The 24,410-nt window shown below is 47.9% G+C and overlaps 2 protein-coding genes across 10 annotated transcripts in view; one reads left to right on the top strand and one right to left on the bottom strand.

Annotated features, from left to right (window-relative positions):
• NCOA3 (nuclear receptor coactivator 3) overlaps nt 1-5,220 on the top strand; it is a 118,454-nt gene extending 113,234 nt beyond the window's left edge. For all 5 annotated transcript variants that reach the window (XM_029221364.1, XM_029221365.1, XM_029221360.1 and 2 more), the window contains 3 exons: nt 739-913; nt 1,400-1,541; nt 1,861-5,220. In XM_029221364.1, coding sequence (XP_029077197.1) covers nt 739-913; nt 1,400-1,541; nt 1,861-1,872 — 329 coding nt within the window. In that variant the 3' untranslated portion in view covers nt 1,873-5,220. The remainder of the gene's footprint in view (nt 1-738; nt 914-1,399; nt 1,542-1,860) is intronic.
• Nucleotides 5,221-5,318: 98 nt separating this feature from the next.
• Nucleotides 5,319-24,410, bottom strand: part of SULF2 (sulfatase 2) — a 138,744-nt gene continuing 119,652 nt past the window's right edge. For 4 of the 5 annotated variants that reach the window (XM_029221366.1, XM_029221368.1, XM_029221367.1 and 1 more), the window contains 10 exons: nt 12,676-12,892; nt 12,450-12,546; nt 11,889-11,983; nt 10,914-10,973; nt 10,353-10,522; nt 9,994-10,136; nt 8,804-8,927; nt 8,060-8,093; nt 7,765-7,818; nt 5,856-6,804 (listed from right to left, as the gene is read on the bottom strand). In XM_029221366.1, coding sequence (XP_029077199.1) covers nt 6,774-6,804; nt 7,765-7,818; nt 8,060-8,093; nt 8,804-8,927; nt 9,994-10,136; nt 10,353-10,522; nt 10,914-10,973; nt 11,889-11,983; nt 12,450-12,546; nt 12,676-12,892 — 1,025 coding nt within the window. In that variant the 3' untranslated portion in view covers nt 5,856-6,773. Of the gene's footprint in view, nt 6,805-7,764; nt 7,819-8,059; nt 8,094-8,803; nt 8,928-9,993; nt 10,137-10,352; nt 10,523-10,913; nt 10,974-11,888; nt 11,984-12,449; nt 12,547-12,675; nt 12,893-24,410 lie in introns of all 5 variants that reach the window. The other variant, XM_029221369.1, reaches the window with a different exon arrangement.

Genomic DNA, 24,410 nt, shown 5'->3' with positions numbered 1-24,410 from the left:
AGGGCTGTTGTGTGTTAAAAGCAAATGCTATTCACTCTCTTTTATTTCACAAGAGAAACAAAATTAATTAAGAAATAACAGAACAAAAATGTCTACTGCAGTGCACAGATGATTGTCACTGAGGTAGATGATCTATCATAGTTCAGGTTTTTTCCCACCAGGTCTTGTTTTTACAGTTCCCCACATCTTAATTTGGAAGAAAGACTTACCAGGTCCCGCCCAGTACATCCCAGCCTAGTAGAACTCTGTCATCTCCGAACAGTGAGAGCAATGCACTGTGTGGGCTTTTTGAGTTCCTTTTCTTGGCGGCTTGGACATATTAATTACAGTCATACCTTTGTGAGGTTCCAGGAACATGGTGGGAGTGGGGCTAGAGGTATCTGTTGCAGAGATGACATTTGAGGATGCGTCCCTGTCAGCTGGGGACACAGCTCTTTGCCCTCTAAAGGGGGATGGAGTGAGGAGCAGCGTGATATGGTGTCCTTTTTATCCAGAAAGCTCACTGAAGTAACTGCCCTTCGGGGGATCCACACAGCGTGCATCTCTGTAGTAAGCCCGGCTCTAGTTGTCACCTTGGTGAGAAGCAAGAATTACTGGCAGGCAGCATCTTTATACCTTATACTTAGCACATTCCCCCACCTTTAAAAAAGAACCTCAAGTTACTATAGAAAGCTGATATTCTAAGGAGGTAGCATTTGAGCATTGTAATTTCTTTCTCTTCTTCTTTCTTTTTTAAAGGGATGGGACAGCAGCCAGATCCAGCCTTTGGTCGAGTGCCTAGTCCTCCCAGTGCGATGGTATCATCAAGAATGGGTCCCTCCCAGAATCCCATGATGCAGCACCCTCAGACCGCACCCATGTATCCGTCCTCGGAAATGAAGGGCTGGCCGTCAGGAACCCTGACCAGGAACAGGTGAAGAACAGGGAATTTTTTTTTTTTTTTGGCTGGGCTGCTTGGCTTGCGGGATCTCAGTTCCCCGACCAGGGATTGAACCCAAGCCCTCGGCAGTGAAATTGCAGAGTCTTAACTACTGGACTGCTGGGGAATTCCCAGAATAGGGACTTCATAAAAGTCGGCCACATTCTAGTGCCAGAAGTTCAGGGAATTAGTCTCTGTGTTTCTCAGCCAAGCTTGTTTGGGTGGGGAGCGCAAAGGTCCTAGGCTTACGTTAGAGAGTGTGTGATTTGGCTCATCTGTTTTGAGAAGCCTTTCTGCTGCGCTCATCTCCACGAGGGTAGTGAGTACAGAGAGCTGTGAAAGATAGAAGGCAGGCTGTCAGAGTTTTCTTGCCCATGTTCTCTGCTTGAGTACAGCGACATTGACAAAATTGCGGTAGTCTCTGTGTGCATGTCCTGTTATGAAAATGACCCGGGAGGTAATTTCCCACTTTCTTTACAGCTCTTTTTCCCAGCAGCAGTTTGCTCACCAGGGGAATCCTGCAGCGTATAGTATGGTGCACATGAATGGCAGCAGTGGTCCCATGGGACAGATGAACATGAACTCCATGCCCATGACTGGCATGCCGATGGGTCCTGATCAGGTACGGGGTGGGGGGGATCTGTTCCTTACCGTTCTCAAAAAATTTTTCCTGTTCTCTGGAGAGAACCAAAGCCTCAACTGTAATGTTAAAGGTCCTAGGTAGATTTTAAACTTGGATGTATAACTTAAAAATATATGTAATAATTGAAAAAACTTTTGGTTTGAAGGCATTGGGCCAGCTGATACTTTCAGAAATCTGGGACCTAAGAACTGAATCAGTCAGCCAGAGCCATGTTGCAAGCCATCAGTGTAGACATAATGGATTCTTTTCTGTTGGGCAAAGTGTGTGTTTTACTCATGTTACTTCTGGTTGCCAACAGAAATATTGCTGACATCTCTACACCAGGACCTCCAAGGAAATCACTGTACAAATGACACTGCACTAGGATTATTGGGAGTAAAGAATCATTGTCTAGGCACCCAGCTTTGAAGAAAGGACCAGCTTTGATCCCCATCAAGGGTATTTCAAGTGATGTCATTTGAGCAGGCAGGACTGGATTTTAAGCTGAAGCGTGATATCTACCTGTTATTTTTCCCTCCTATGTATCATGGTGTTTAAAACAAATACGTTTGGCGTTCTGCCTTTTCAGGAAGTGATTCTGGAGGTACGGAGTGTTACTGATCACAGAACTGTCCGGTGTCAGAAACTTTTTTCTGCTTGGCTATCCAAAGTCTTTGGAAAAAATGTAGGTGGGCCAGAGAACATTGGAGAAATCAAGAGATTAGAACATCCGGTTTCTTGATAGTTGCTGTATTGGGTGAAGAGCATGGTCCCAACCTCGAGTGTTTTTGTCACTCTCAGGTTCTGTCCCGGGAGTGGGCATTTCCAAGTTCTCCCTTAAGGATAGTGTTGAGTTGCTCTGACCCTACTCTTGGTTGTCCTAGGCTTTTTCCTAAATAGCATTTTTATCTGCCCCTAATGTCCTGTAATACTTCACCTCCAGGAATTGTCCTTGGTGTCAGGTGGCATCGCAGAAGGGAGAGTAGATGACAGTATTTAATTGCAGCAGTCAGTGGCAATTTTTCATATGCTAACGTGCCGCGGAGCGCACTTTATTTAAAAAGTCATGGATAAATGCAATATTCTCGAGGTCTTGAGGAACGGTGAACCACATACCTAGTTTTTGTCTAAACTAATCTGTCGGACAGGAACTATGATTTTTGTTGTTGTTGTTGAAAGTACTGGTTTCACCCTTTGCCTATATGGTAGAGCAATAATGCTTTTTGAAAATAAACTGCAGAAAACCCAAGGCCAGGTACTGCATTCTGAATCAGAATTTCGCAGTGTTTCTGTGAATAGAATTTCTTTTGTAAATATGACCTTTAAGATATTGTATTATGTAAAATATGTATATACCTTTTTTTTGTAGGTCACAACAACTCATTTTTACAGAGTTTGTGAAACTAAATATTTAACGTTGATTTCAGTAAGTTCAGCATGGTGAGGTTACCAACAGAAGTCATCCCCTGAATTTTGTGGCCTGGGGGATGGGGCAGTGGCCAACAGCTTTTCCTTGCCCCCAGCCTGAGATGCCTCGCTTGTTTTCAGTCTCTTAATCTCAATGCTTTTTAAAGAGATCATTTAGATGTAGACATTTAAATTTTTTAAAAAAATTTCTCTACCAGAACTAAGCACTTTGTTCATTTCGGGGGAGAGAATAGATACGGGGAAATAAACTTTAAAAAAAAACAACCAGATATCAAGGATTTTAAAAGATCAAGCAATTTGATTTCAAAGAAGAATCTTGGATTTTAAGCAGTCCATAAATTAAATGGCAGTTCATGGTATTGTTTTTGAGAAAGTGAATACGTTGTCTTCTCATCCATTTTAGGAGTGCTCTAAGGTTTTGGTTGCTAGGACCTGAGTCCCACATTGAGATCTCAGGCATAGAATCCTCAGTGTGTGGTTCCTGGTGTCTGCTCAGCTTGTCTTGTCCTTCCACTACTGTGATGTTTTCCCACGAGAATTGGAGGAGTAGCATCATGGTTATTTCCTAAGGAGTTCAGTCTCCATAGCAGCCAGTTTCATGCGATTCAGAGCCGAGGTCTGACTGGGCGCCTTTGCATTCCCTCCCTGCTCTGCCGCCGCCCCTTTCTGCTGCTGCCACTTGTCGGTTGGGAATAGGGAAGAAAGTCAAGTTTAATTCCCTTTACCTGGTTTACTTTATCAGGTTCAAACAGTTGAATGAAATTGGGTTTTTGGACTAGCTGTGAATTTCAAATGTCTGTCAGCCTTGGTGTCGTTTCCTAGCAATAACTGAGAGCCAGTTAAAATTTTTTCACACGTTTAGCCAATATTTGTAGGTGTCTCTGAAGGTGAGATCATTTAATTTCTTTGACCTATGAGTAAGTGAAACCTGTGTTTCCAGAACCACCACTAGAGTGGAGTTGAGTTTCACACTCCCCCCACCTGGTTAAAAACAAATCTAAGATTATAAATCCATCAGCTTCCATCTGAGTGGCCTGTACTTTTTAGATAACACATCCTCTGGTCTGGAGACGGAGGCAGAGCTGAATAAGAGTCTCTGTCTTTTTAGACACAGTTGTATCTGAACCCTTCTTGTGGAAGTCACACGTGTGTGGGAGAAAGAGAATGGTGCTCTTACCCTTTCTTGACTTTTAATTAAAAACAAAAAGTTTTGTGATTCTTTTCCTCAATCAGTCCTGACTCCAGGCTAAGTGGAAGGCAGCACCCCCTTTTTATATGGAAGAAAAATGAAGTTTATTGTAAGTTTTTATATTTTCTACTTGTTCATTTTATTGGTGCAAATTGAGATTCTGTTTCCTTTTAATAGATGCGGTCTTTGAGATAATTTGTTGTTTTTACCTTTATTCCCGTTTTATCTTTTTCGGATAATTCTCTTTGTACTCCTCTGCCTACCTCTCCTCACTCCTCCTCCCCTCACCCCCACCACTTTTTTAAACCTTAGTATCTGTTGGGTGAACAGTGTAAGTAATGTTTTCATCTGCTTTTAGAATGTGAGATATTTCCAGTACCTACTTTTTTTGCTGAATCCAAAGATATATAAATATAAATATATATATATTTTATAAAGATCAAAATGATATAAAGGAGATACGTTTCTTCCTTTAAAAAAACAAATAGAAATCCATTGTTAATGTTCATATTATGATGCCACTTTTCTAAACTGTGCATCTTGATGGAAAGGTGTAAATATCAATCAATAGGACTGCTTAGTCAGTATTTAATATCTAAGGTGAGTTGGGGATGTATAGGGGCGGGGTACTACAGAACAGAGCTGGCTCGCTGTCCTATAAATTCCTCGATCCATAGACAGATGCAGCTGGAAAGTAAACAGAATGGATTGCCAGCTACCCATATGCCTGTCCAGTTCCCTTTTTATTTGCAGAATCCGTGCATTTGTTCACAAGTGGGAAGCTCATAGGAGTAAAACCTCTTGGGTAGGTGAACTCTCCCCTGCTGCAGAGGAGCAGGGGCTGTCACGTGGCCCTGAGGCAGACCGTTTCATCGTGAGCAGGCTGTTCTCGTTCTCCTTCCTTCTCTTTCTTTCTCTCGTTCCAATATTTGGAATTTTGCAGAAGATGGACACGTCATTCTGAGCAATATTTAAATTCTCAGGAATTGACTTACAGTGTTGAGAAGGAATTCACTTTCAATTTTACATTAAATGTTGTTCTTAAAAAATATAAACCACACTGCAAAGAATCCAAACCACATGGGCTAACTTATGGTTGAGTGGTAAGCTGTGACTCCTTTGTTGATCATTTTGGACGTCATTGTAAATAAAGGTTTCTATTTAAAATTGAAGGCTGAGAGTGTGCCACTTTTTTTTTTTTTTTTTTAAATCCCGATTGGATAAAGGGTAAGAGATAAGGCTAAGGAATCCTATTTCAGATAACAGTAGCAGTTTCTGTGAGGCTAAAAGAAACCTGGAAAGCATGGCCCTGTTCTTACACGAGGTAAGCGCTTAGGGCTCGTGTGATAGGGAGAAACGTGCTGGGCCAGGTGATGGCCGAAGTTCCTCCTCCTCCCAGTCTAGCGTTCCGACAGCTACCTTTACCCGTTGGACTACCCGGTATACGACGCAGGGCTGGATAAGGTGAGTTGCTTTGCAGTCGGTTAATACTTTTAAAAAGCGGGGTTCTAAAGCTGGTGTGATATGAGACTTACCTTTGAGGTCCCTGAAGTATGGTAAATTCTAGTCAATTTATAACCATGTATTCCCTTTTAAAAAACCATCTAAACCCATGGTGTCTCCTTCCAAAAAGGTGTTGACTGGTGGTATCTTGAATGCTTTTTAACTAAAAAAAAAACCAAACACACCCAAAAGACTCCTAAGAATGGCCTTTTAGAAAATGTCAAAGGTTCCCTCACACCACCTGCTGGTCACTGGCTGGGGTTTTCAACGTTGTTTGACAATACTTAGACTACAAAATTTCTTTACAAATACAGTTTTATTAAAACTTGGGACATACATCAACTTCATGTCTTTGCAGGACTTTAAAAAACATCAGTTCTGGGACAGATAACAAAGGAATCCTGGGAGAAATGGCATCTGGTCAGGAAGAGGAACGTCTGCAACTGCACGGGCTTTTCTTTTACACGGGCCACAGCGTTTATTGACACCACCGCTCTTGAAAACCGGGCTTTCTTATTAGTCAAATCCCCCTAAAAGTTCCCGAGCTGGTTACGTGTAAATAGTCACATATATACAGTGAAGTCAGTTTCTTCAGAGGCAGCCAGGGTTCTAGTGTGAAGTATAAATTTATGACTTTTGTGCTGTTGACTCATTGTGAAACTCGGTCACCCATTTCCTGCCTCTGTCCTGCTTCCTAGTTCCTTCTTTGTGAAGGGCCAAAAGAATAAGAGGATTTAAAACAGGGTGGTTCTTACCCTGTGCTTTAAAAAAAATTCCAGTGACTTTCACCCTTGGGGAAAATTTCCAAGAAAACCTCTCTGTTGTTCTTCCCTTGTGAGCCTCTCAGAGAGGGTTAGTGGTGACCTTTTGATATGAAAATGCATTTTGTGCAGCTGGTGAGGTATAATCCATAGCAAAAGCAGGGGCAAAAATGGACTCCCAGAAGTCTCACTGCTCCTGGATGCTTCTCTTCCAGAATCTGCCACGTTGACTGAAAGCGAATTCTGTGTGTCTCAGGCTTCTTGGCTAACATCATAGGTCTGCTGGAAGTCATTCAGAGTTTTTCATTGTACAGGTGATGCCTCTGTTTTTGGAGGTCCATCTCATGCTTCTTAACCTTCCCAGCCTTCCCACAGTTGTCCCCTGTGGAACAAAGCAAACTCATTTACCACGCTGCTTATGGATTTCTTAATTGGTCCTACAGCTGAGTCAGCTTCGCTTCAAGGATGTGGCTGCTGAGAAGGAATATTTCTAGATCCCTCAGGGCTTGCTATCACCTAATCATCTGGATTGTCAGTTGGCTTACACAGTCAGTGGCTGGCAAAGATGTCATTTAAAGATCTAGATAGGATAGTGGCTAAGGGGAAAGTGAGATGTAAAGATCAAGTGCTTTCACTCTGGTAGCACCAAAGAAATGCTTAACTGGCCCATTATTTTTCCTGTTAAAGCCACACAGGTTTACATGCATATAAAGACAGAAATGAATAGGCCACAGGTTGCAAATGGCAGCTCACCAAGGGGGCTGGTTGGCCTGCATGGTAACTTCATGTCAGATGAGTTGCCAACATTAACAAATTCTCACACATATCTACGTTTCTGGATTTTCTCGATGAAGCAGAGGATTCAAATTGCATCCCATTCCATTCTCTTCAGACCAGAGTGACCTCTCCAGGTTGCCACAGCCTCCTGGCCCCTACCAGCCTCTGTTGGCCCTGGAGTTCGTAGCACGGATGTTTTGGAAACTATTCAGTGAGGCCACCTTGCCGCTGACACGGTGGACCAAGTAGCACCTCTGCAGCCACAGCCTTCAAGACGCCTGGCACTTAGCTGACTGACATGGTTCTCAGCCTCTCAGGAAGGCCTTGAGCTTACCAAGCACACATGACGACGCGGAGAACAACGGCGTATTAGACAAAGTGTATAATCTAGAACATGAAATATGTCCAAGTGTGTTATTTTATGGGAAAGACTGGCACGACTGCTTTCCCTCTTATGGGAACAGATGAGAGGAATAAGTGAGAAAGGGCACGCATGCAGAACAGCCTCGGCAAAACACAGTGGATCAGGCCAGGTGTCTATTGGTAAACTGGTTCCTCAACTCACAGTGATTTGGAAGAAGGTCTCTTCATTTCTGGCCACTTTCGACGCTGAAACTGCCTAAGGTTTCGAGTGTCAAAAGGAGAAAGAGTGTTAACCGTCACCAAGAAAGAAAAAGTGACCCCCGAAGAACTAGACAGAGAAGGTCTCTTAGTGGACACCTATCGCTGGTGGGTGAGCTAGGCCCCTGGCAGACCAGAGAAAGGTAGCATCCCAACCTCACACGTGCACCCTCGAGGTTAGACTACAGGATGGGCCACCATATGGGGCGATTGTCAGGCTTTAAAAGCAAAAGCAATACCTGTACTGTTCATAGCTTCCTCCATCTTTCAGTCCTAAAGGAGAGAGAAATGCACAACATGGAAACAGGTAAATAAGGGCAAAAGTGGCACAAGCAAGGACAAACTTTATAACTCCTCTTTTTCTTCTTTAAAACACTTCAGGTTTTTTTTTTTGTCACAAACCCATGATGTTGGTAGTGGCTCCTAGACAGAGGGGACTGAATTACCAGGTGAGCTGTCCCTAAGACTCTTGGTAGGTCGCCTACACTCTCGTGGCCTCTTATCGATTTCAGGCTCCTGCTGCAGTCATTCAGCACTGACCTTGGTCATAGCGGGGGAGCCACATGTGGGCACGGAACACCTATGCTACAGCGGACAGAAAGCTGAGGGCAGCGGGGAGATCCCGAGTGTGGGCTCTCGGCAAATTTCCCAGAGGATGTGGTAGTGTGACCAAGTGCGTGGGCTCTGGACCCAGTCACGTCACTCATCCATAAAACGAGGACAAGCAGATTCACCTCAGAGGCTTGTCAGAGGCCTGTCAGTTAATGCATGTAAAGCACTTAGCACCCTGGTGGGTTACAGTGATGGGTAAGTGATGGCACTTATCCTAAAAGTAGCACGTGGTTGGTGAATGTTAGCAAGGTGATATTATAGCTACTGGTGAGAATTCACCAACTCCTGATGACTCTGGGTTCCCTCTTCAGACAGGACCTCCTCCGTCCCCTCCTGTGGTCACCCCGCACCACGCTGGGGCACCTGCTCACCCAGGTCCATGTTCCGGGTCCGGGGGTTACACTGCCTGTAACCCTTGCAGCTCCTCAGCTCCATGAGCTGCACATGTAGCTGATTGAGGATGTCCCTGTCCAGGGTGTTCACTGCATTCATCAACTGGTTGGAAAAAAGGTAGGTTATCAGTGAGGTGAAGACTCCCCCACCCAGCCCCCTTCTACCATCTGGGGGACTGACTTCAGGCAGGTGGGGAGTACAAGGTGTGAAGGGATGGTGACCTCTGCTTCCACAAGAGCTGGGGTTTGGAACAGTTAGAATAGAACTACCTTTTGCCTCTAGCCCCACGTGCATGAAATCTCAAAATAAAAACCGCCTCTGTGTATGTCACATTGAACTCCTGGAGCCACTGGTCAGGAAATTTACCAAGCTTGGAAAGAAGCTTGGAACCCAGCCCTGTATTTTTAAGCAGCCTTCCTTCACAGCCCCTCAGGTCCTCTTGATGGAAAAGCAGCCATCTGGTGAAGGGCTGGGTGAGTGACCTTGTCCTTACCTGGTCTGGGAGCCGCTGGTGACCCACTAACCTACCAGCTCTGTCACCCCCTTTTGTAAAATACAGGGATGACCTATCAAAGGAGAAAGACTGGTGGCCTGTACGGTAATTAGAGCAAAACAAGACAATCGAGTTGCTTGCACTTACAAATCGTGTAAAAGATTACTTTCAGACTTGTCTTGAAACATGGAAGACCGGGCAATGCCGAGGCCATGCTACTGAGAAGCTCTAGCGCTGAAGCTGGGTTGTGACCATCTGTTTCAGGAGGGACACGCACGTTCCAGTCACCAGGCTCCGTGGCCGCTTCAGTCCCGCGTGGATTCAGTTGGGTTAATATAGGGGAAGCGCGGGGTAAGGGCTGCCTGAGTGTTAGTTACCGGCCTGTCATCTGTAGGGTTTGGCCTGACCCTAAGGACCCCTGAGCCTCCAAAGTTCTAGGCGTCTTCCCAAGATCCCACAAAACCTGCTGGAACTGTGCCAGGTGCGTAAGTTGGAGGGAAGAGGCTGTACCCGGACGCAGGAAGGGCAGATGGCACACAGAGTCCCAGCCTTCCTGGTGGCTTCAACTCAATTCTGCTGTCTTAGGGACTCAGTGGGACTTGAAAAACCGGTTATCACTTCCCTGGGGGGCCTACCTGGCAGGGGCCCCATTTCTCCAGCCTGTGTTGTCCGTACCTGGTAGGGGTCTGTGTTGAGATCAAAGTACTCCAGGAAGCCGGTTGCAAATTCACAGAAGAGGAAGTTGTGGGTCTCATTGATGGTCCTCATGCACCAGTATGTGTTGTTGTTGGCGCTGGTGCAGGCGCAGAAGGGCCCCACTGCCAGGGAGGAGAGCACGCCCTGAGCCGAAGAGGCCCTGGCTGCCAGCCCCTTCCTGCCAGAGCACTTGACCCCTGAGGTTGCTGGGGGACCTGTTCCTGAAAGACCCTCAGGGTCTGTCCAGGAAACACTCACAAGCTGGGGGGCACTGGGTCCCTGGGACCCCCGGGAGGACCCCCCCCCCCCCGCCCCTGCCCTGGGCCCGGCTGGCTCACGCGTCCAGAGGGGTGCCGTCTGCCAGTGCTGGTTGTCGTGGGTGAAGCACGTGAGGCCGGGCATGCTGCACGTGTCGTTGTTCTGCAGCCGCCTGAGCAGCTTGCGGAGTTTCTTCTTGCGCTTCTGCTCCCGCAGCAGCCACACCTTGTCCTTCTCCTGCAAACCCTTCCTAGGGGCACACAGGGCCGCACCCCTCACACCTCCCCTGACCCCACCTTGGAGCCTCTTCCTGCCCAGGGAGCCAGGGTCATGGCCCTGGAGGGTTCGCAAAGGGAAGGGCCTTTGCCCAGGTCGCACTGCTGGTCCTTGGCAGGGCTGGGGCCGTCCGACGTGAGCTCCTGCGGCAGCACAGGGCTAGGGCGCTTCCTGCTCACACCCGCCCCTGGGGCCTGTGTCCCGCCCTGCCCTGCAGTAACCCGCTCTGGCCACAGAGGGGCGCCCGGACCCCTGCTCGTTGTTGATCTGGCAGTCGGGCCTCTGCGCCTCCCAGGGAAAGGCCAGGACTTGGCTTGTCCTCGTTTGTTTTGGCTTAAGGGAGGGCCGGCCGCCGCTGCCCTTACCTGAACGGATGCAGGCTGGAGCCTTTGTGCTTGAGGCGGCCTTTGTGCTGGGTGTGGTAACTGCAACAGACCCCCAGCCTGGCTTTCAGACACTGTGCCCAAGGCCACACCGTGGGGTGGCTGCGAACTGCGCTTCTCTGGGATCCCTGTTTCTCCTTCTGGGGCGGTGCTGGGGAGGTACTATCCCCTGGGTGGCAGCCCCCTGCCTGCCCAGCTCCTCCTCCATACGTGACCTGGGAGCCCCCGGCTGAAGGCCTCAGCCAGACATAGAAGGTCGGGGTAGAGGCGAGTTAACCAAGTCTGGAGGCTGGGCCTGGCTCTGCGTGGCTTTAGCCTCAGCATCTCCAGGCGGGTTGCCCCCAGGCCCCCGCCCACCTCACGCTTGCTCAGGGCCAGCCCTGGGGGAACCCATATTTTGTAAAAGCCCTTTCTGGAAAGGCAGCAGTGACTACAGTAGCCACTAACCACATGTGGCTATTTCCATTTTAATTAAACTACCAATTCGGTTCCTCAGCTACAGTGGCCGCAGTTCAGATCTCAGTAGCCACGTGTGGTTGGTTGGTGGCTACCATACGGGGCAGCACAGATACAGCTGCTTCCATCACCAGAGAGGTTCTGTTGGACGGCACTGCTCGCGAGTTCAGACCCTTGGGCTGGGGGTTCCCTGAGCTGGTAACCTGGGCTTTGGGCCACGTGGGCTGTTCCCGGAAGGGCAGTCAGCAGAGGCACTTTTCCCTCCCGGGAACTGGCTCCACAATCAAGGGCCTGCCTGTCAGCAGTGCACGAATCTGGGTGGTACCCGAGGGGCGGTGCTTTCTGCCCAGTGGCTGACAACGGGGAATTATTACTAATTATGTCTATCCTAAGCAAGGAGACAGGGATATAAAAATAATGAAAGGAGTCACAGAGGAGGAGATGCTGCATCTCTAGAGTGATCCCGCAAGAGCACTCGGGGCCTTCCCGCTACCTCCTCACCTGACTTTGTGACAGTCACATTCTTCTGGCCGCTTTTTCTTCAGGTGACCTCGGACTTCCCTCAGGTTCTTAATTTTGTTCTGCAGGGTCTCGATCTGAGGGAGGGAGCAGGAGAGGAGGCCGTGAGCCTCTGGGGGGCTGGGTCAGCAGGGCTGGCCTGGCGGGGCCTCCCAGCCACTGTGCGCGTCTGTGGGTGCTGGGGGGGGGCGGTCCTTGGTTCCACCTGCTGAAGGAACTGTGGGTCATTCTCCTGTCTCGTCCTGCCCGAGAACCCGCTGAGCCCATGGGGGACTTCAAGGTCTCCCCCGAGGCCTGTTGGAAGGGCTGAGTGTGGTGTGAACATCTTGTAGATCACAAAGGGGTACGACGTGGCTGTGCTGTTCCCCCCACCCCAATCCGGCAGGAGCTGTCTGTCTGAGGCCAGGACCGACACTGCCGGCCCTGGTGAAGGATTCTGCGGGGCCTCCCTCCCCTGGGCCTGGCTTCCCTGCCTCCGGCTGTGGCTGGTGGCCCCGCCGAGCTCGGGGTCGTGAGAACCCTCCCAGCCCAGACTCCTGTCACCTCGTGGTCAATGTGCAGCTTGTGGTCCTTCCAGGCCTGTAGGGACTTGTACAGGTCCAGGTCGCACTGGACCGTGTCGTTCTCCAGGATGTAGCACCTGTTCGAGAGAAGGGGTCACGTGGGGCCCTCGGGGCATTGAGGGGGCCCAGGCAGGGGCCCAAGAGATGTGGGCACCCCTGCCAGGGTCCAGCCCCCCCCCCCCCCGACCCCCACCCTAGACTCTCACCGATGTGTGACTTTAATGGGGTTGGGGGCTGAGTAGTCCGGAAGGCCCCCGGTGCCACTGAAGTCCCCGCCGTCCCTGTCGTCTTGGTCCTCAGGGGCGCCTGGCCAGTGCCGCTTGGTGAGGTTGCGGGGCTGGGACCAGTCGTCCAGGCCGACGTGGTGCCCCTCGACGGCCACTGAGCGGATGGAGCGATTCCGGGCATAGCTGGCCTTGTACTCTGTGGGGTCAGAGGGGTGGCTGGGCTGGGAGGCTGGCCAGGCTCCCTGGGCAGCAGACTCTTGATTCAGACAGGGCTGTGCTCCCAAGCCAGGGCCTCAGTGCTGCCCGAGACTGGGGGGCTCAGGAAACCTACCTACCGGGAAAGTGGGCCCTGGACCCCAGTGGAAAGGACCTCAAGGTGATTCACTTGGGGAAACTGAAGTCCCAGAGCTAAGAAGGAATTGGCCTGAGATAATCTCAAGTAGGAGCTGTGCATAGGTAAACTGGGACATCCACACGATGGAGGATTCGAACACAGAGAACTGAAGCAACAATGCCGACGAATGTCAAAAACACTAATGTGTGAAGGAAGTCAGATACAGAAGTCACACATTGTATGATTCTATTTACATGACAGCCAGGATAGGTGATCCAGCAATTCCACTTCTGGGTATTTATCTGAAGAAAACAAAAATACTAACTCAAAGACATCTGTACCCCCATGTTCACTGCATTATTTACAATAGCCAAGATATGGAAATAACCTAAGTGTCCACTGATGGATGAATGGATACAGAAGATGCGGCACGTACACAACACACACACACACACACACACACACACACACACACTGGAATATTACTCAGCCATCAAATAGCAGGAAATCTCGCTGTTTGTGACAACAGAGGTGGACCTTGAGGGGATTATGCTAAGCAAAATAAGTCAGAGAACGACAAATAGCATATGATCTCACTTATCTGTGGAATCGCTAAAACCAACCAACCAACCAACCAAGCTCATAGAGAACAGATTAGTGGTTGCCAAATGGGGGGGATGGGGGGTAGGAATGGTGGGCGAAATGGGCAAAGGGGGTCAAAAGGTACAAACTTCCAGTTACAGGGTCAGTCCTGGGGATGTAATGTACAGCATGGTGGCTATAGTTAATAATAATACTGTGTTGCATGTTTGAAAGTTGCTGAGAGAATACGTCTTAATAGTTCTCATCACCAGAAAAAAATTTTTTGTAACCATGTTAAGTGGACTTGTTGGCGTGATCATTTTGCAATATATACAGATACCGAATCACAATGTTGTACCCCTGAAACTAATGTAACATGTTAATTATACTGCAGTAAAACTCCACAAAACAAGATAAAAAAAACCCATTAATTTGAACTGGGTAAAAAAGAGCCAAGCAGCACATTCTCCCAGACAGAAAAGGGAGGGGGGGGGGGCTTGGGGAGGTCACTGATCTTCTCAGAGTCTATTTCCCCAGCAGTGAGCTGCATGCTCTCCACAGGGTGGGCAGTGAGGGGGGGCTGAGAGGTGTTTTTTCCTAAGCTCTAAGTCACCTATGGAAAACTGAGGGCGTGCAGGTGCTGGGGCTCAGAGCAGGCCACCCCAAGATGCCACAATGGCATATTGATTATTTTGAATTAAAGTTCTTTGAAACACAGCTGGTGGGGAAAAAAATGATATTAAAAAACACTCTGACTCCACCTCTTCCCCCCTGAATGCGGGAACCTCTCCTAGGCCTGCAAATGACCAGGAGGAGGCTCAGCTGGATGGAGGCTGACAGTCAAGATTTGACAGGAGCGATATTTGAGGCCTTTCCCCCTAAAGTTAACTAGTTTAAGGTTGAATTCTGTACTCGGGAGGAAAGCATCCCAAAGCCTTTTCGAACATTTCATGCAAACTTTTCAAAGGCACACTGCCTTTAACTTGGAAGCCCCAGTGCACAGGAATCTCTTCATATCTGCTCTAATGGGAAACTGTTCCCTGATATCAGAAAGCAAATTCACAATAGTGTGGTAGGTTGGTCTAGGCTACTGCTAAGTGTAATAATGGAGGCTGGAGCTCCATTCTTCGAAAATAGTTTCCAGGAATGCAGAAAAAAAAGAATTAAAAGCAACAATTCTTGCTTTGCAATTTGAACCTTTAGGAAAACAAAAGCATCACACCTACGGTCAATGAGTCTTCGACAAAGGGGGCAAGAATATACAATGGAGAAAAGACAGTCTCTTTAGCAAGTGGTGTTGGGAAAGCTGGACGGCTGCTTGTAAATCAACACCCTCTCACCATGCACAAAAATAAATTCGAAGTGGCTTAATTAAGACTTAAATATAAGACATGATACCATAAAACTCCTAGAAGAGAACACAGGCAAAACATTCTCTGACAAATCGTACCAAGGTTGTCTTAGGTCAGTCTCCCAAGGCAATAGAAATGAAAGCAAAAATAAACAAATGGGACCTAATCAAACGTATAAGCTTTTGCACAGCAAAGGAAACCATAAAACAAAAAGACAACCTAGGATTGGGAGAAAATATTTGCAAACGATGCAACTGACAAGGGATTCATTTCCAAAACATACAAACAGCTCATACAACTCAGTAACAAAAAACCAACCCGATCGAAAAATGGGCAGAAGACCTAAATAGACATTTCTCCAAAGAAAACATACAGACGGCCAATAGGCGCATGAAAAGATGCTCATCATCACTAATCAGTAGAGAAATGCAAATCAGAACTACAAAGAGGTATCACCTCACACCGGTCAGAATGGCCATCATCAAAGTCTTCAAATAACAGATGCTGGAGAGGGTGTGGAGAAAAGGGAGCCCTCCTACACCGTTGGTGGGAATGTAAAGTGGTGCAGCCACTACGGGAGACATTATGGAGGTTCCTTAAAAACCTAAAAATAGAGTTGCCATATGATTCAGTAATCTCAATCCTGGGCATATACCCAGACAAAACTATAATTCAAGGAGATACATGCACACCTATATTCATAGCAGCACTATTTACAATAGCCAAGACATGGAAGCAACGTAAATGTCCACTGGCAGAGGAATGGATAAAGAAGATGTGGTATATATATACAATGGAATAATATTCACCCATAAAAAGAATGAAATAATGCCATTTGCAGCAACATGGATGGACCTAGAGATTATCATACTAAGTGAAGTAAGTCAGACAAAGACAAATACCACATGATGTCACTTATATGTGGAATCTAAAATATGACACAAATGAACTTATTTCCAAAACAGACTCACAGACATAGAAAACAAACTTATGGTTACCAAAGGGGAAAGGGGGTGGGGGAGGGATAAATTAGGAGTTTGGGATTAGCGGATAACACACTACTATACATAAAACAGATAAATAACAAGGTCTTACTCTATAGCACAGGGAACTAAATAGAATATATGTATAAAACTGAATCACTACGCTGTACACCAGACGCTAGCACAACATTGTAAATTATACTTCAATAAAAAAAAGAATAGAAAACAAAAGCATGACTCTGAGAGTAGCTCCAGGCTCACACAGAGCTCTTCCTGTTTGCCTCCAGACAACTGCAGATATTCTAAGAAATCACGACAATGGAAGAGAAATTTGTCCTACATTCAAGAGAAAGGAAAGTTTAAGAAACAATCCCCCTAGGCCCCAGCATGCCCAGAAAGTTCATTCTTCTCCTTCTGAGGGACAATTCCTTCTCAAATGACGGGGTCAGCCAATCCTCAGTTGCACCCCAGAGGCTACTTAAAATAGAGGATCGGGAACTGGATTTCTTAATTGACACCCGTGTGCCTTTCTCTACCGTCGCTCAGAGGATTTATCTCAACCTGTCACTGCTGATTCTATACAGTCAGTCTCTGGACAACCTACTACATTACCCACATCTCAGCCCACCCTAATATCTTTTAGGGCCTCTTAACACCCATCATATCTAATTTCCAGCTGCTCACCAGCAAACTTCTTGATAGAGATTTGTTACGTAAATGTGATGCTCCTCTAAAATGTAATCAGAAGGGCGTTTTTATTTCCTTGCCCTCAGACCAAGCCCCAGATCTACTTTCCTTATTAGAAACTCGTCCTGATTTAAATTCCTCTGAAGAGGGTGAGTCTTTAACAGATGTCCCAACTAGTCCCTGGGCCACACATGCCAATGAAGTTGGATTGCTACCAAGTGCTGAGCCTGTATGCATGACCTGGAAGAAAAATAAACGGGTCCCTTCTCTGCAAAGAGATACAAAGTGAGGAATTAACCCTATGATAGAGTCTCTTAGAGCTGGGTGTGCTTGTTTTTACTTCCTCACCTTGTCACACTCCAAGTGAAAGTAGGTACATTTGTAATGAAAGAAGGTAAATTAGGCCCAGACGGGAATCGAATCTCTCGATTTGCACAAGCCCTAAGAGCCATAAACTCTTGTAACTCCCGGGCACCCTGTGGTCCCTAACCCAGCTGTTACCCTCACTTCGACTCCTGCTGACCCAGCCTGGTTAATCTGAGCTCTGCTCAGATTCCTCTTCAATCCCATGCTCCTGACGCACACCTTGTCTGCATTTACCTCTCAAGGGAGACCGGTAAGAAGGACTGGCATAGCCGTCGGGGAGAAGTTTTCCTTCTACCCTTCTAGGTTCTTCTGGCTGGTCTAAGAATTAAGTTGACTTGAGACAGGTTAACAGGAGAAAATCAAACAAATGTTTAATAATGTATCCATGGGAGAAACCCAGAAAAACCTGGAAGCCCTCACCTGAAACCCTCAGCCAAAGACAAAAGAGGATGTAGAGGGTGGGAGATCCAGTCAGGGGAGGCGACCAGGAAAAGCACAGTAAACAAGGGCGGCTGTGACACAGATTTAAGCCCTGGCCCTCTCCATGGAGAAGAGTTTCCAGAGATTTGGTCAACCTCCTCTTCCAGGGACAGAGAGGGAGACACCGTTACAAATGGAGATTTCCCTTACAGACGTCAGTGTTTCTTGCAAAAGGGCAACTCCTACTAGGTTTTCAGTTTCCCGTGTCTGCTGTTTCCTAGAGAATAACCAGCTCAAGATAATACGCCAAAGAGATGTATTTTAGGGTAGCAAATTCTGCTCCCCTACGAAGCCTTACATTAGTTCTGTCCACACCTCTGGTTCTTGGCTTACCTGATCGTGATAAACCTTTTCATCTACACTGGCCATGGAAATGATGGGATTACTGCTGGCATTCTAGGACAGCCTTTTGCCTCAGTTAAGTCCTACAGCGTATTTCTCATGTCAGTTAGACTCTACGGCAGCAGGTACGCCCCCCTTAGGTACGTGGCCATGCTGACTACAAAGCCAGTGCTCTAACCATAGGCTCCCCCAGTCACCTCTGTTTCCCATGCTGTGTCTGCTACAAGTTCACAGGATGCAGCACTTCTCTGCGTGGCGAGAGACCACCTGTGAGCAGGCTCTTAATCTACCCATCACCGTCCATCATTAATACTCTAAATCTGGCTCCTTTACCCCCCTCCCTGATGGTGGAGAGCCCCACTCCATGCCACACGAGTGCCCCGCAACTACAGGAACGGTCTCAGAGCCACGAGATGCTCTCTCAGACATCCCTTTAGACAACCCAGACTGACTTCGATTTTGTGATGGTTCCTGTAAACGACGTTTCCAGCGAAACATAGTAACTGGTTATGCTGTGGCTCCCCACGTGAACCACGTGAGGCATATTCCGTGCCCACTGTGAGACCAGCCCACGCGGCTGAACTCATCGCTCTTCCTGGAGCACACAGACGAGCAAAGGGGAAACTGCCACCATTTACAGACTCCAAAGATGCTTTTGGAGTCCGCCATGCTGTTGGTACGATTTGGAGATCCCATGGATTCCTGACTTCTGCAGGTCCTCCTGGCGCTAACGGGTATATAATTGCTGCCCTGTTACAAGCTAGTCACCTCGCTTCTAACGCTGCTGTTGTTCACTGCTCAGGAGACTGATGCTTTATCTTTAGGAAATGATAGGGCGGAAAGAGCTGCTAAAATTGCAGCTCAAAATGCCCCCTTTATCCTCTCTCCACCCAATTCTTAAACCTGCCTTTATCCCTGACTGATACTAACTATGAGGCAAATGCCCCACAATCTAAAAAGGACAAATGGACACAGAAAAGGTACCAAACAATGCTCAGATAAATTAGACACTGGTCCACATGTACTTCCGGTAGTTCCTTTTCCTTTGACCTTGTGGCTTGAGCTTACCTCCCATCAAATGAGATGTACTGTGCAGACAGGAGAGTGGTTTTGCCCCGGCAGCCATGGAATTTCTGACCAAATTATTTCCCAGTGCACTACTAGTGAATTGCGCCTAACTTCTGGGAGAAATCGGTGTGCGTGCCCTAGGAAGTCTTACCAGGCCCACACTGCCCTTTGTGGCACTCCGAACAGATATTACAGATTCGCCCCCAGCTTTAGGCTATTCTTGCTATTTGGTTACCTTTTACATGGTTAGTGGAAGGACGGAATGCCATCCGACTAGATGTGGTGATGCCACCCAGTGGTAATGAACTTAATAACTGAGGTTCTTCCTAATTTTGACATCCCTTTATGGATTGAATCAGACCAAGGAACTCATTTTATAGCAGAGATAAACCATCTGCTTGCAAAATCTCTGGGGTACTCATTAAAATTCCATACTCTGTACCATAACTCCACCATCGGGGCAAGTGGGACATAAAAATCTAGATATAAAAGGACTTTAGGAAAAGCTCTGGAAAGTAACTGGGCTTAAATGGTCAGAAGCTTTGCCCCTGGCCTGTATAAGGATCAGGAACACTCCAACAGGATACATGGATTAAGCTCTTCTGAAATAGTGCTTGGATAACCCATGCCTCTAAACTTTCTATTTCTGGATTAAGTGGACATTGTGGGAACATAAGTGAATAATTTGATGCTCTGACCAGCTGCCTACAAGAACTGACTAGTGTACTTTAAGCTTATTGTCAAGAGGGAAAAGGGGCGTGGCCTCCCCGACTGACACCCTGACATCCCTTTTGACCAGGAGACCAGGTTTACATCAAGGACTTTAGAAGAAAACATGCATTGTCACCTCTCTGGGAAGGACGTTATGAGGTACTGCTATCTACCTACACTCCCTATGTTACCACCGGAATAAAGGGAAAATCCTCCCGGGTTCATGCAAGTCATGCCAAATTGGCCTAGACCGTCGCTCTCAAAACAGCCGGGAGACAGTCCCCACAGGTGACCTCAAAGTAAGGATTTCCAGGGCCACTTCCCAGGCCTGGAAGAAGCTGGCATCACGAATTAGACAGCTTTTCCCAAGATCATGGATCAAGAAACTTCACTTGCAGTCCCACTCCTGGACGTTTATCTGTGGAAAACTCGAATTCGAAAACATACGTGCACCCTACGTACAGCAGCACTGTTTACAATAGCTAAGACACGGAAGCAACCTGAATGTCCACGGACAGACGCATGGATAAAGAAACTGTGGTACATATATGCAATGGAATACTACTCAGCCATAAAAAAGAATGAAATAACGCCATTGGCAGCAACATGGATGAGCCTAGAGATTGTCATACTAAGAGAAGTAAGTCAGAAAGAGACAAATGCCATATGATATCACTTACATGTGGAACCTAAAACATGACACAAGTGAACATACCTATGAAACAGAAACAGACTCATAGACATGGAGGACAGACTCGTGGTTGCCAAGGGGGAGAGGGGGTGGGGGAGGGAAGGATTGGGAGTTTGGGGTTGGTAGATGCAAACTATTATATAGAGAATGGATAAACAACAAGGTCGTACTGTATAACACAGGGAGCTGTATTCAGTATCTTGAGATAAACCATAATGGGAAGAGTATGAAAAACATGGGTATATATGTGTGTGTGTGTGTGTGTAACTGAATCACTCTCCTGTACAGCAGAAATTAACACATTGTAAATCAATTATACTTCAATCAATTAAAAAAACTTCGTTTTCACCTATTCCCCCCCCTTTAAGACTCCCTATATATTCACACGCTAAACAAACAAACAAACATGCACCTTCTCTTACTAATGACCACTTTCCCACATTCATTATCATTATCAGGAGGCTGAGCGGAGCGTGCTTGTCTATCTAGCCTACTTCCCCTCTAAAAGTCTCCACTATGGGCTCCTTTCCAACCTGTGTCTTGCTTAGTAACCTTTACTTTGTCAACAGGTCAGGCATAAACCAAACACCCCGTTGTGCCAGTTTACCAAAGCCTGGCCACGTTAATCAATCAATCTGACGGTTGGTTGTGTCAACATCTAGACGGTACAAGTGCCCCTGAGCTGGTCTGCATTCCTGCCAGTGTGCACACTGTGGACTAGGTACAGAAGATGGTTCAATGACAGGGAATGGTATCCACGACTGAAAAACATCGCTCTGTCTCTCCTTCTGGGGAGTTATTGGGGCCCCGGAAAACCTCTATAGAAGCTCAAGGGCTGTCCCTCACCCAGGCTAAAAACAATAGGTGAAAAATTTCCCTTTGCATTGAAAACAAACACTGGACCTTTCCTGAGTGACAGGCCAGGACAGTACTGCAGTCAGACTCAGGGGTTTGATTCCACAGGTGGCATCTTCAAACCTCTCATGGAGACTGGAAATGACCCTGGCACTACCCTTTTTAGTAAAAACATCTGCCAACTCGCCAAGTGTCCTGGATGGCTCACCAGCCACCCTTGGGGTGTTACAGCAGCTCCCCTCATTAAGCTGCCCAATACCACACTATATATATGGGTGGACCAGAAATCTGGCAGAACCAAGCTTTAAAGGAGCTCAGCAAGGAGTCGTCTGTGCCTCACTGGTGAAAACACTGCTCTTGTGTAACCCAAATGGGACAAGGAGTGTCCACCTTACCTCCAGTAAGAGAGAAGGTTAACTCTTTCCATCAGTGGAGGGAAGCACGGCCATTTTATTGGACTGACCTACGCCAGGACTAGGGACTGGTTTAATGGGGGTGGAGAAGGGGCTTCGATTTGTTCTTTTGTTTGTTCATCCTCATTCTAATCTCCGTTCTTTTCTCCCTTTGCAGAGCTCTTAGCACTCAGCTCCTAACCTGATTTCTCTCTCCATGGCCACCAACCCTCCTTTTAAAATGTGAAACTTCCTGGTCAATTTTAGAGGCTACGGTTGGGGCTCAGAGCAGGTCACCCCAAGATATGCCACAGTGGCATACTGGTTCTTTTGAATTAAAGTTACTTAAGAAACAGCTGGTGGCCAAAGAAAACATAAAAAAACACTGACCCTCCTCTTTCCCCCCTAAAAGTGGGAAAGAAATCTCCCATGTGAAGGTCCCTTCCCTATACCAGGAGTAGAGAAAGCATCCTTATCACCAGAGTCAGGGAATTCAAGGCTAAGAAAGCTGTATAAACTAACTTTCCTCCTTCATTAGTCTGCTGCCCCAAGTACCTTTGCTCTTACATCTTCACAAATAATTGTTTCCTTGTCTAAAAATGATGTGTAAACAACGTGCTTTGGTCGCTCTGGGGTCCCATTTCTATGAGACCTCTGTGTGTATGAACTAACTTTTTTCTTCTGTTCATCAGTCTTGTGTCAAGTTAATTATCTGACCAGCCAAGAGAACTCGAGAGGGGCAGGGGGTAAATTTCCCCCTCCTCAACACAGGCTCAAGTCAGAGCCCAGATTTCTCGTATCTTCTGTATATTAAAAGACAAAATTGATCAAGTTGCTAACACTTCAGAAAAAAGGGGTTGGGGGACAGTGGTAACGGAGGAGCACAGATTTCCAGCTTCTCACGAGAAAACGGGAGATGTGCCGCCCACACCGGGCCCACCGGCAGCGTGGATGGCGGGGCAGGAGCTGATGCGCTGCCTCTTCCTACGGGCAGAGTGTTTCCCGTTCGGCCACAGTCCCCGCTCCTCCTCCCATTTTAGGTCTGACCTAGGCCGGCCTCAAGTCTGTAACCCCCGCTGCCCTGAAACATCCATCTGTTTTTGGAGCAGGGCCTGGAGCCAGGCCCGACCCGGGTTTCTGCTGGGCTCCTAATGACCACCAGGTGGCGACCAAAGGTCGAGGACTGGCTGGAGGCCAGGTGGTGGGGCCCAGGAAGGGAGGAAGGGGTTCCCTGTTCCGCAGGGCCCAGGCCAGGGCTCCAGGATCTGGTCTTGCGCCACATCCCCCAACCCCCCGACCCCGGGGCGGTGGCTTGTACCTTTCCTCCTTGTATCAGAGTCTCATGGGCCAAAGGATCTGGGGGTCCAGGTCCAGGAGAGGCATTTCTCTGACAAAGCCTTGGGCCTTTTCTGACTCCAGGCAGCTTTCTCCTTGGCTTTTTCCTCCCTGAGTTCAGTCTCCATGAAGCCATAGTGCCTGGGCCCGAAACGCACACAGTACTGAGCTGATCTCCCTGTGGGAGGAGGACACCCCTGCCTAAGAGGCCCAGGAAGCAGACCCAGGGGGTTCTTTCTGCTCCTCTGTGTTGCTTGCTCTGGCGTTCTCCACGCCCCCAGCCATGCACCCAGGGGTCCCCAAACTATGGCCTCCAGGCCCAATACAGCCCTCTGCCTGATTTTGTACATAAGTTACTCTCAACCATTTGCAGAGTCCTTGGCTGTTTTCTTGCCACAGTGATGGAATGGAGCATTTGACACAAAGATTGTTTAGCTCCCACAGCCTCAAATATTTACTCTCCGGCCCTTTACAGCAAAAACCTGCCAGCCCTGGTGTACACCTTTTCTGGGACTGAAGCCACACCACTTGCTCTCTTTGTCACCCTAGGTGTCTTTGTTTCCAGGGTCCTGGAGGTGCCCTCCCTACCACATGTACTGGGAACGGGGCACTTCCTAACCCAGTGGCCAAGAGCTGAGGCTCTGGGGGCTTCCCTGGTGGCGCAAGTGCTTAAGAATCCGCCTGTCAATGCAATGGACACGGGTTTGAGCCCTGGCCCGGGAGGGTCCCACATGCCGTGGAGCAACTAAGCCCATGTGCCCCAACTACTGAGCCTGCGCTCTAGAGCCCGTGAGCCACAACTACTGAGCCCGCGTGCCACAACGACTGAAGCCTGTGTGCCTAGAACCTGTGCTCCGCAACAAGAGAAGCCACCGCAATGAGAAGCCTGCACACCGCAACGAAGAGTAGCCCCTGCTCGCCGGGACTAGAGAAAGCCCGCGCGCAGCAATGAGGACCCAACGCGGCCAAAAATAAATAAATAAATTTATTAAAAAAAAAAAAAGAGCTGAGGCTCTGGACTCTGATTGCCTGGGTGCAAATCCTGAGCCAACGCACAGGCAAATGAGTTAATTTCCAAGCAGCTGTGTTCTCATGACGCTACCTGCCTTCCAGGGCTCTTCGGAGTTTCACATGAAACAGACCTGCTAAATATTTCAGCACCTGGAAGCTGGCATCCAGCAGCTTCTCTGCTAGTTAGGGACACTGCAGCTGTGACATCCTCGCCCAAGGTCACAGCTGGGCCCTCCCACCTCCCCAGGCCTGGGAAGCCCGAGGCAGTGTGGCCTGCTCTCTGGGGTGGGACCCACAGGAACTTTGTACTTCCTCTTCCCCTGACTTAGAGCACTTCCCCTCTGCTAGTCACATGGCCTGTTCCTTCTACATACTTGGCTCTCGTTTAAATGTCAACCGACCACCCACCCTACAGCTGCCGCCCCTCTCCACCTGGTCACACCACTGTTTCATTTCCTCCATGCATTTTGCACCCAGGGAAGTGATCTTCCCACTTTGTTAACTTGCTGACACCTGGTCTCGCCC

This window comes from Monodon monoceros, unplaced genomic scaffold, assembly GCF_005190385.1.
Source record: "Monodon monoceros isolate NGI ecotype Baffin Bay Population unplaced genomic scaffold, NGI_Narwhal_1 Super_Scaffold_13, whole genome shotgun sequence".
Lineage (NCBI taxonomy): Eukaryota > Metazoa > Chordata > Mammalia > Artiodactyla > Monodontidae > Monodon > Monodon monoceros.
The sequence above is the reverse complement of the archived record's forward strand: the minus strand, read 5'-3'. Positions and strand labels throughout refer to the sequence as shown.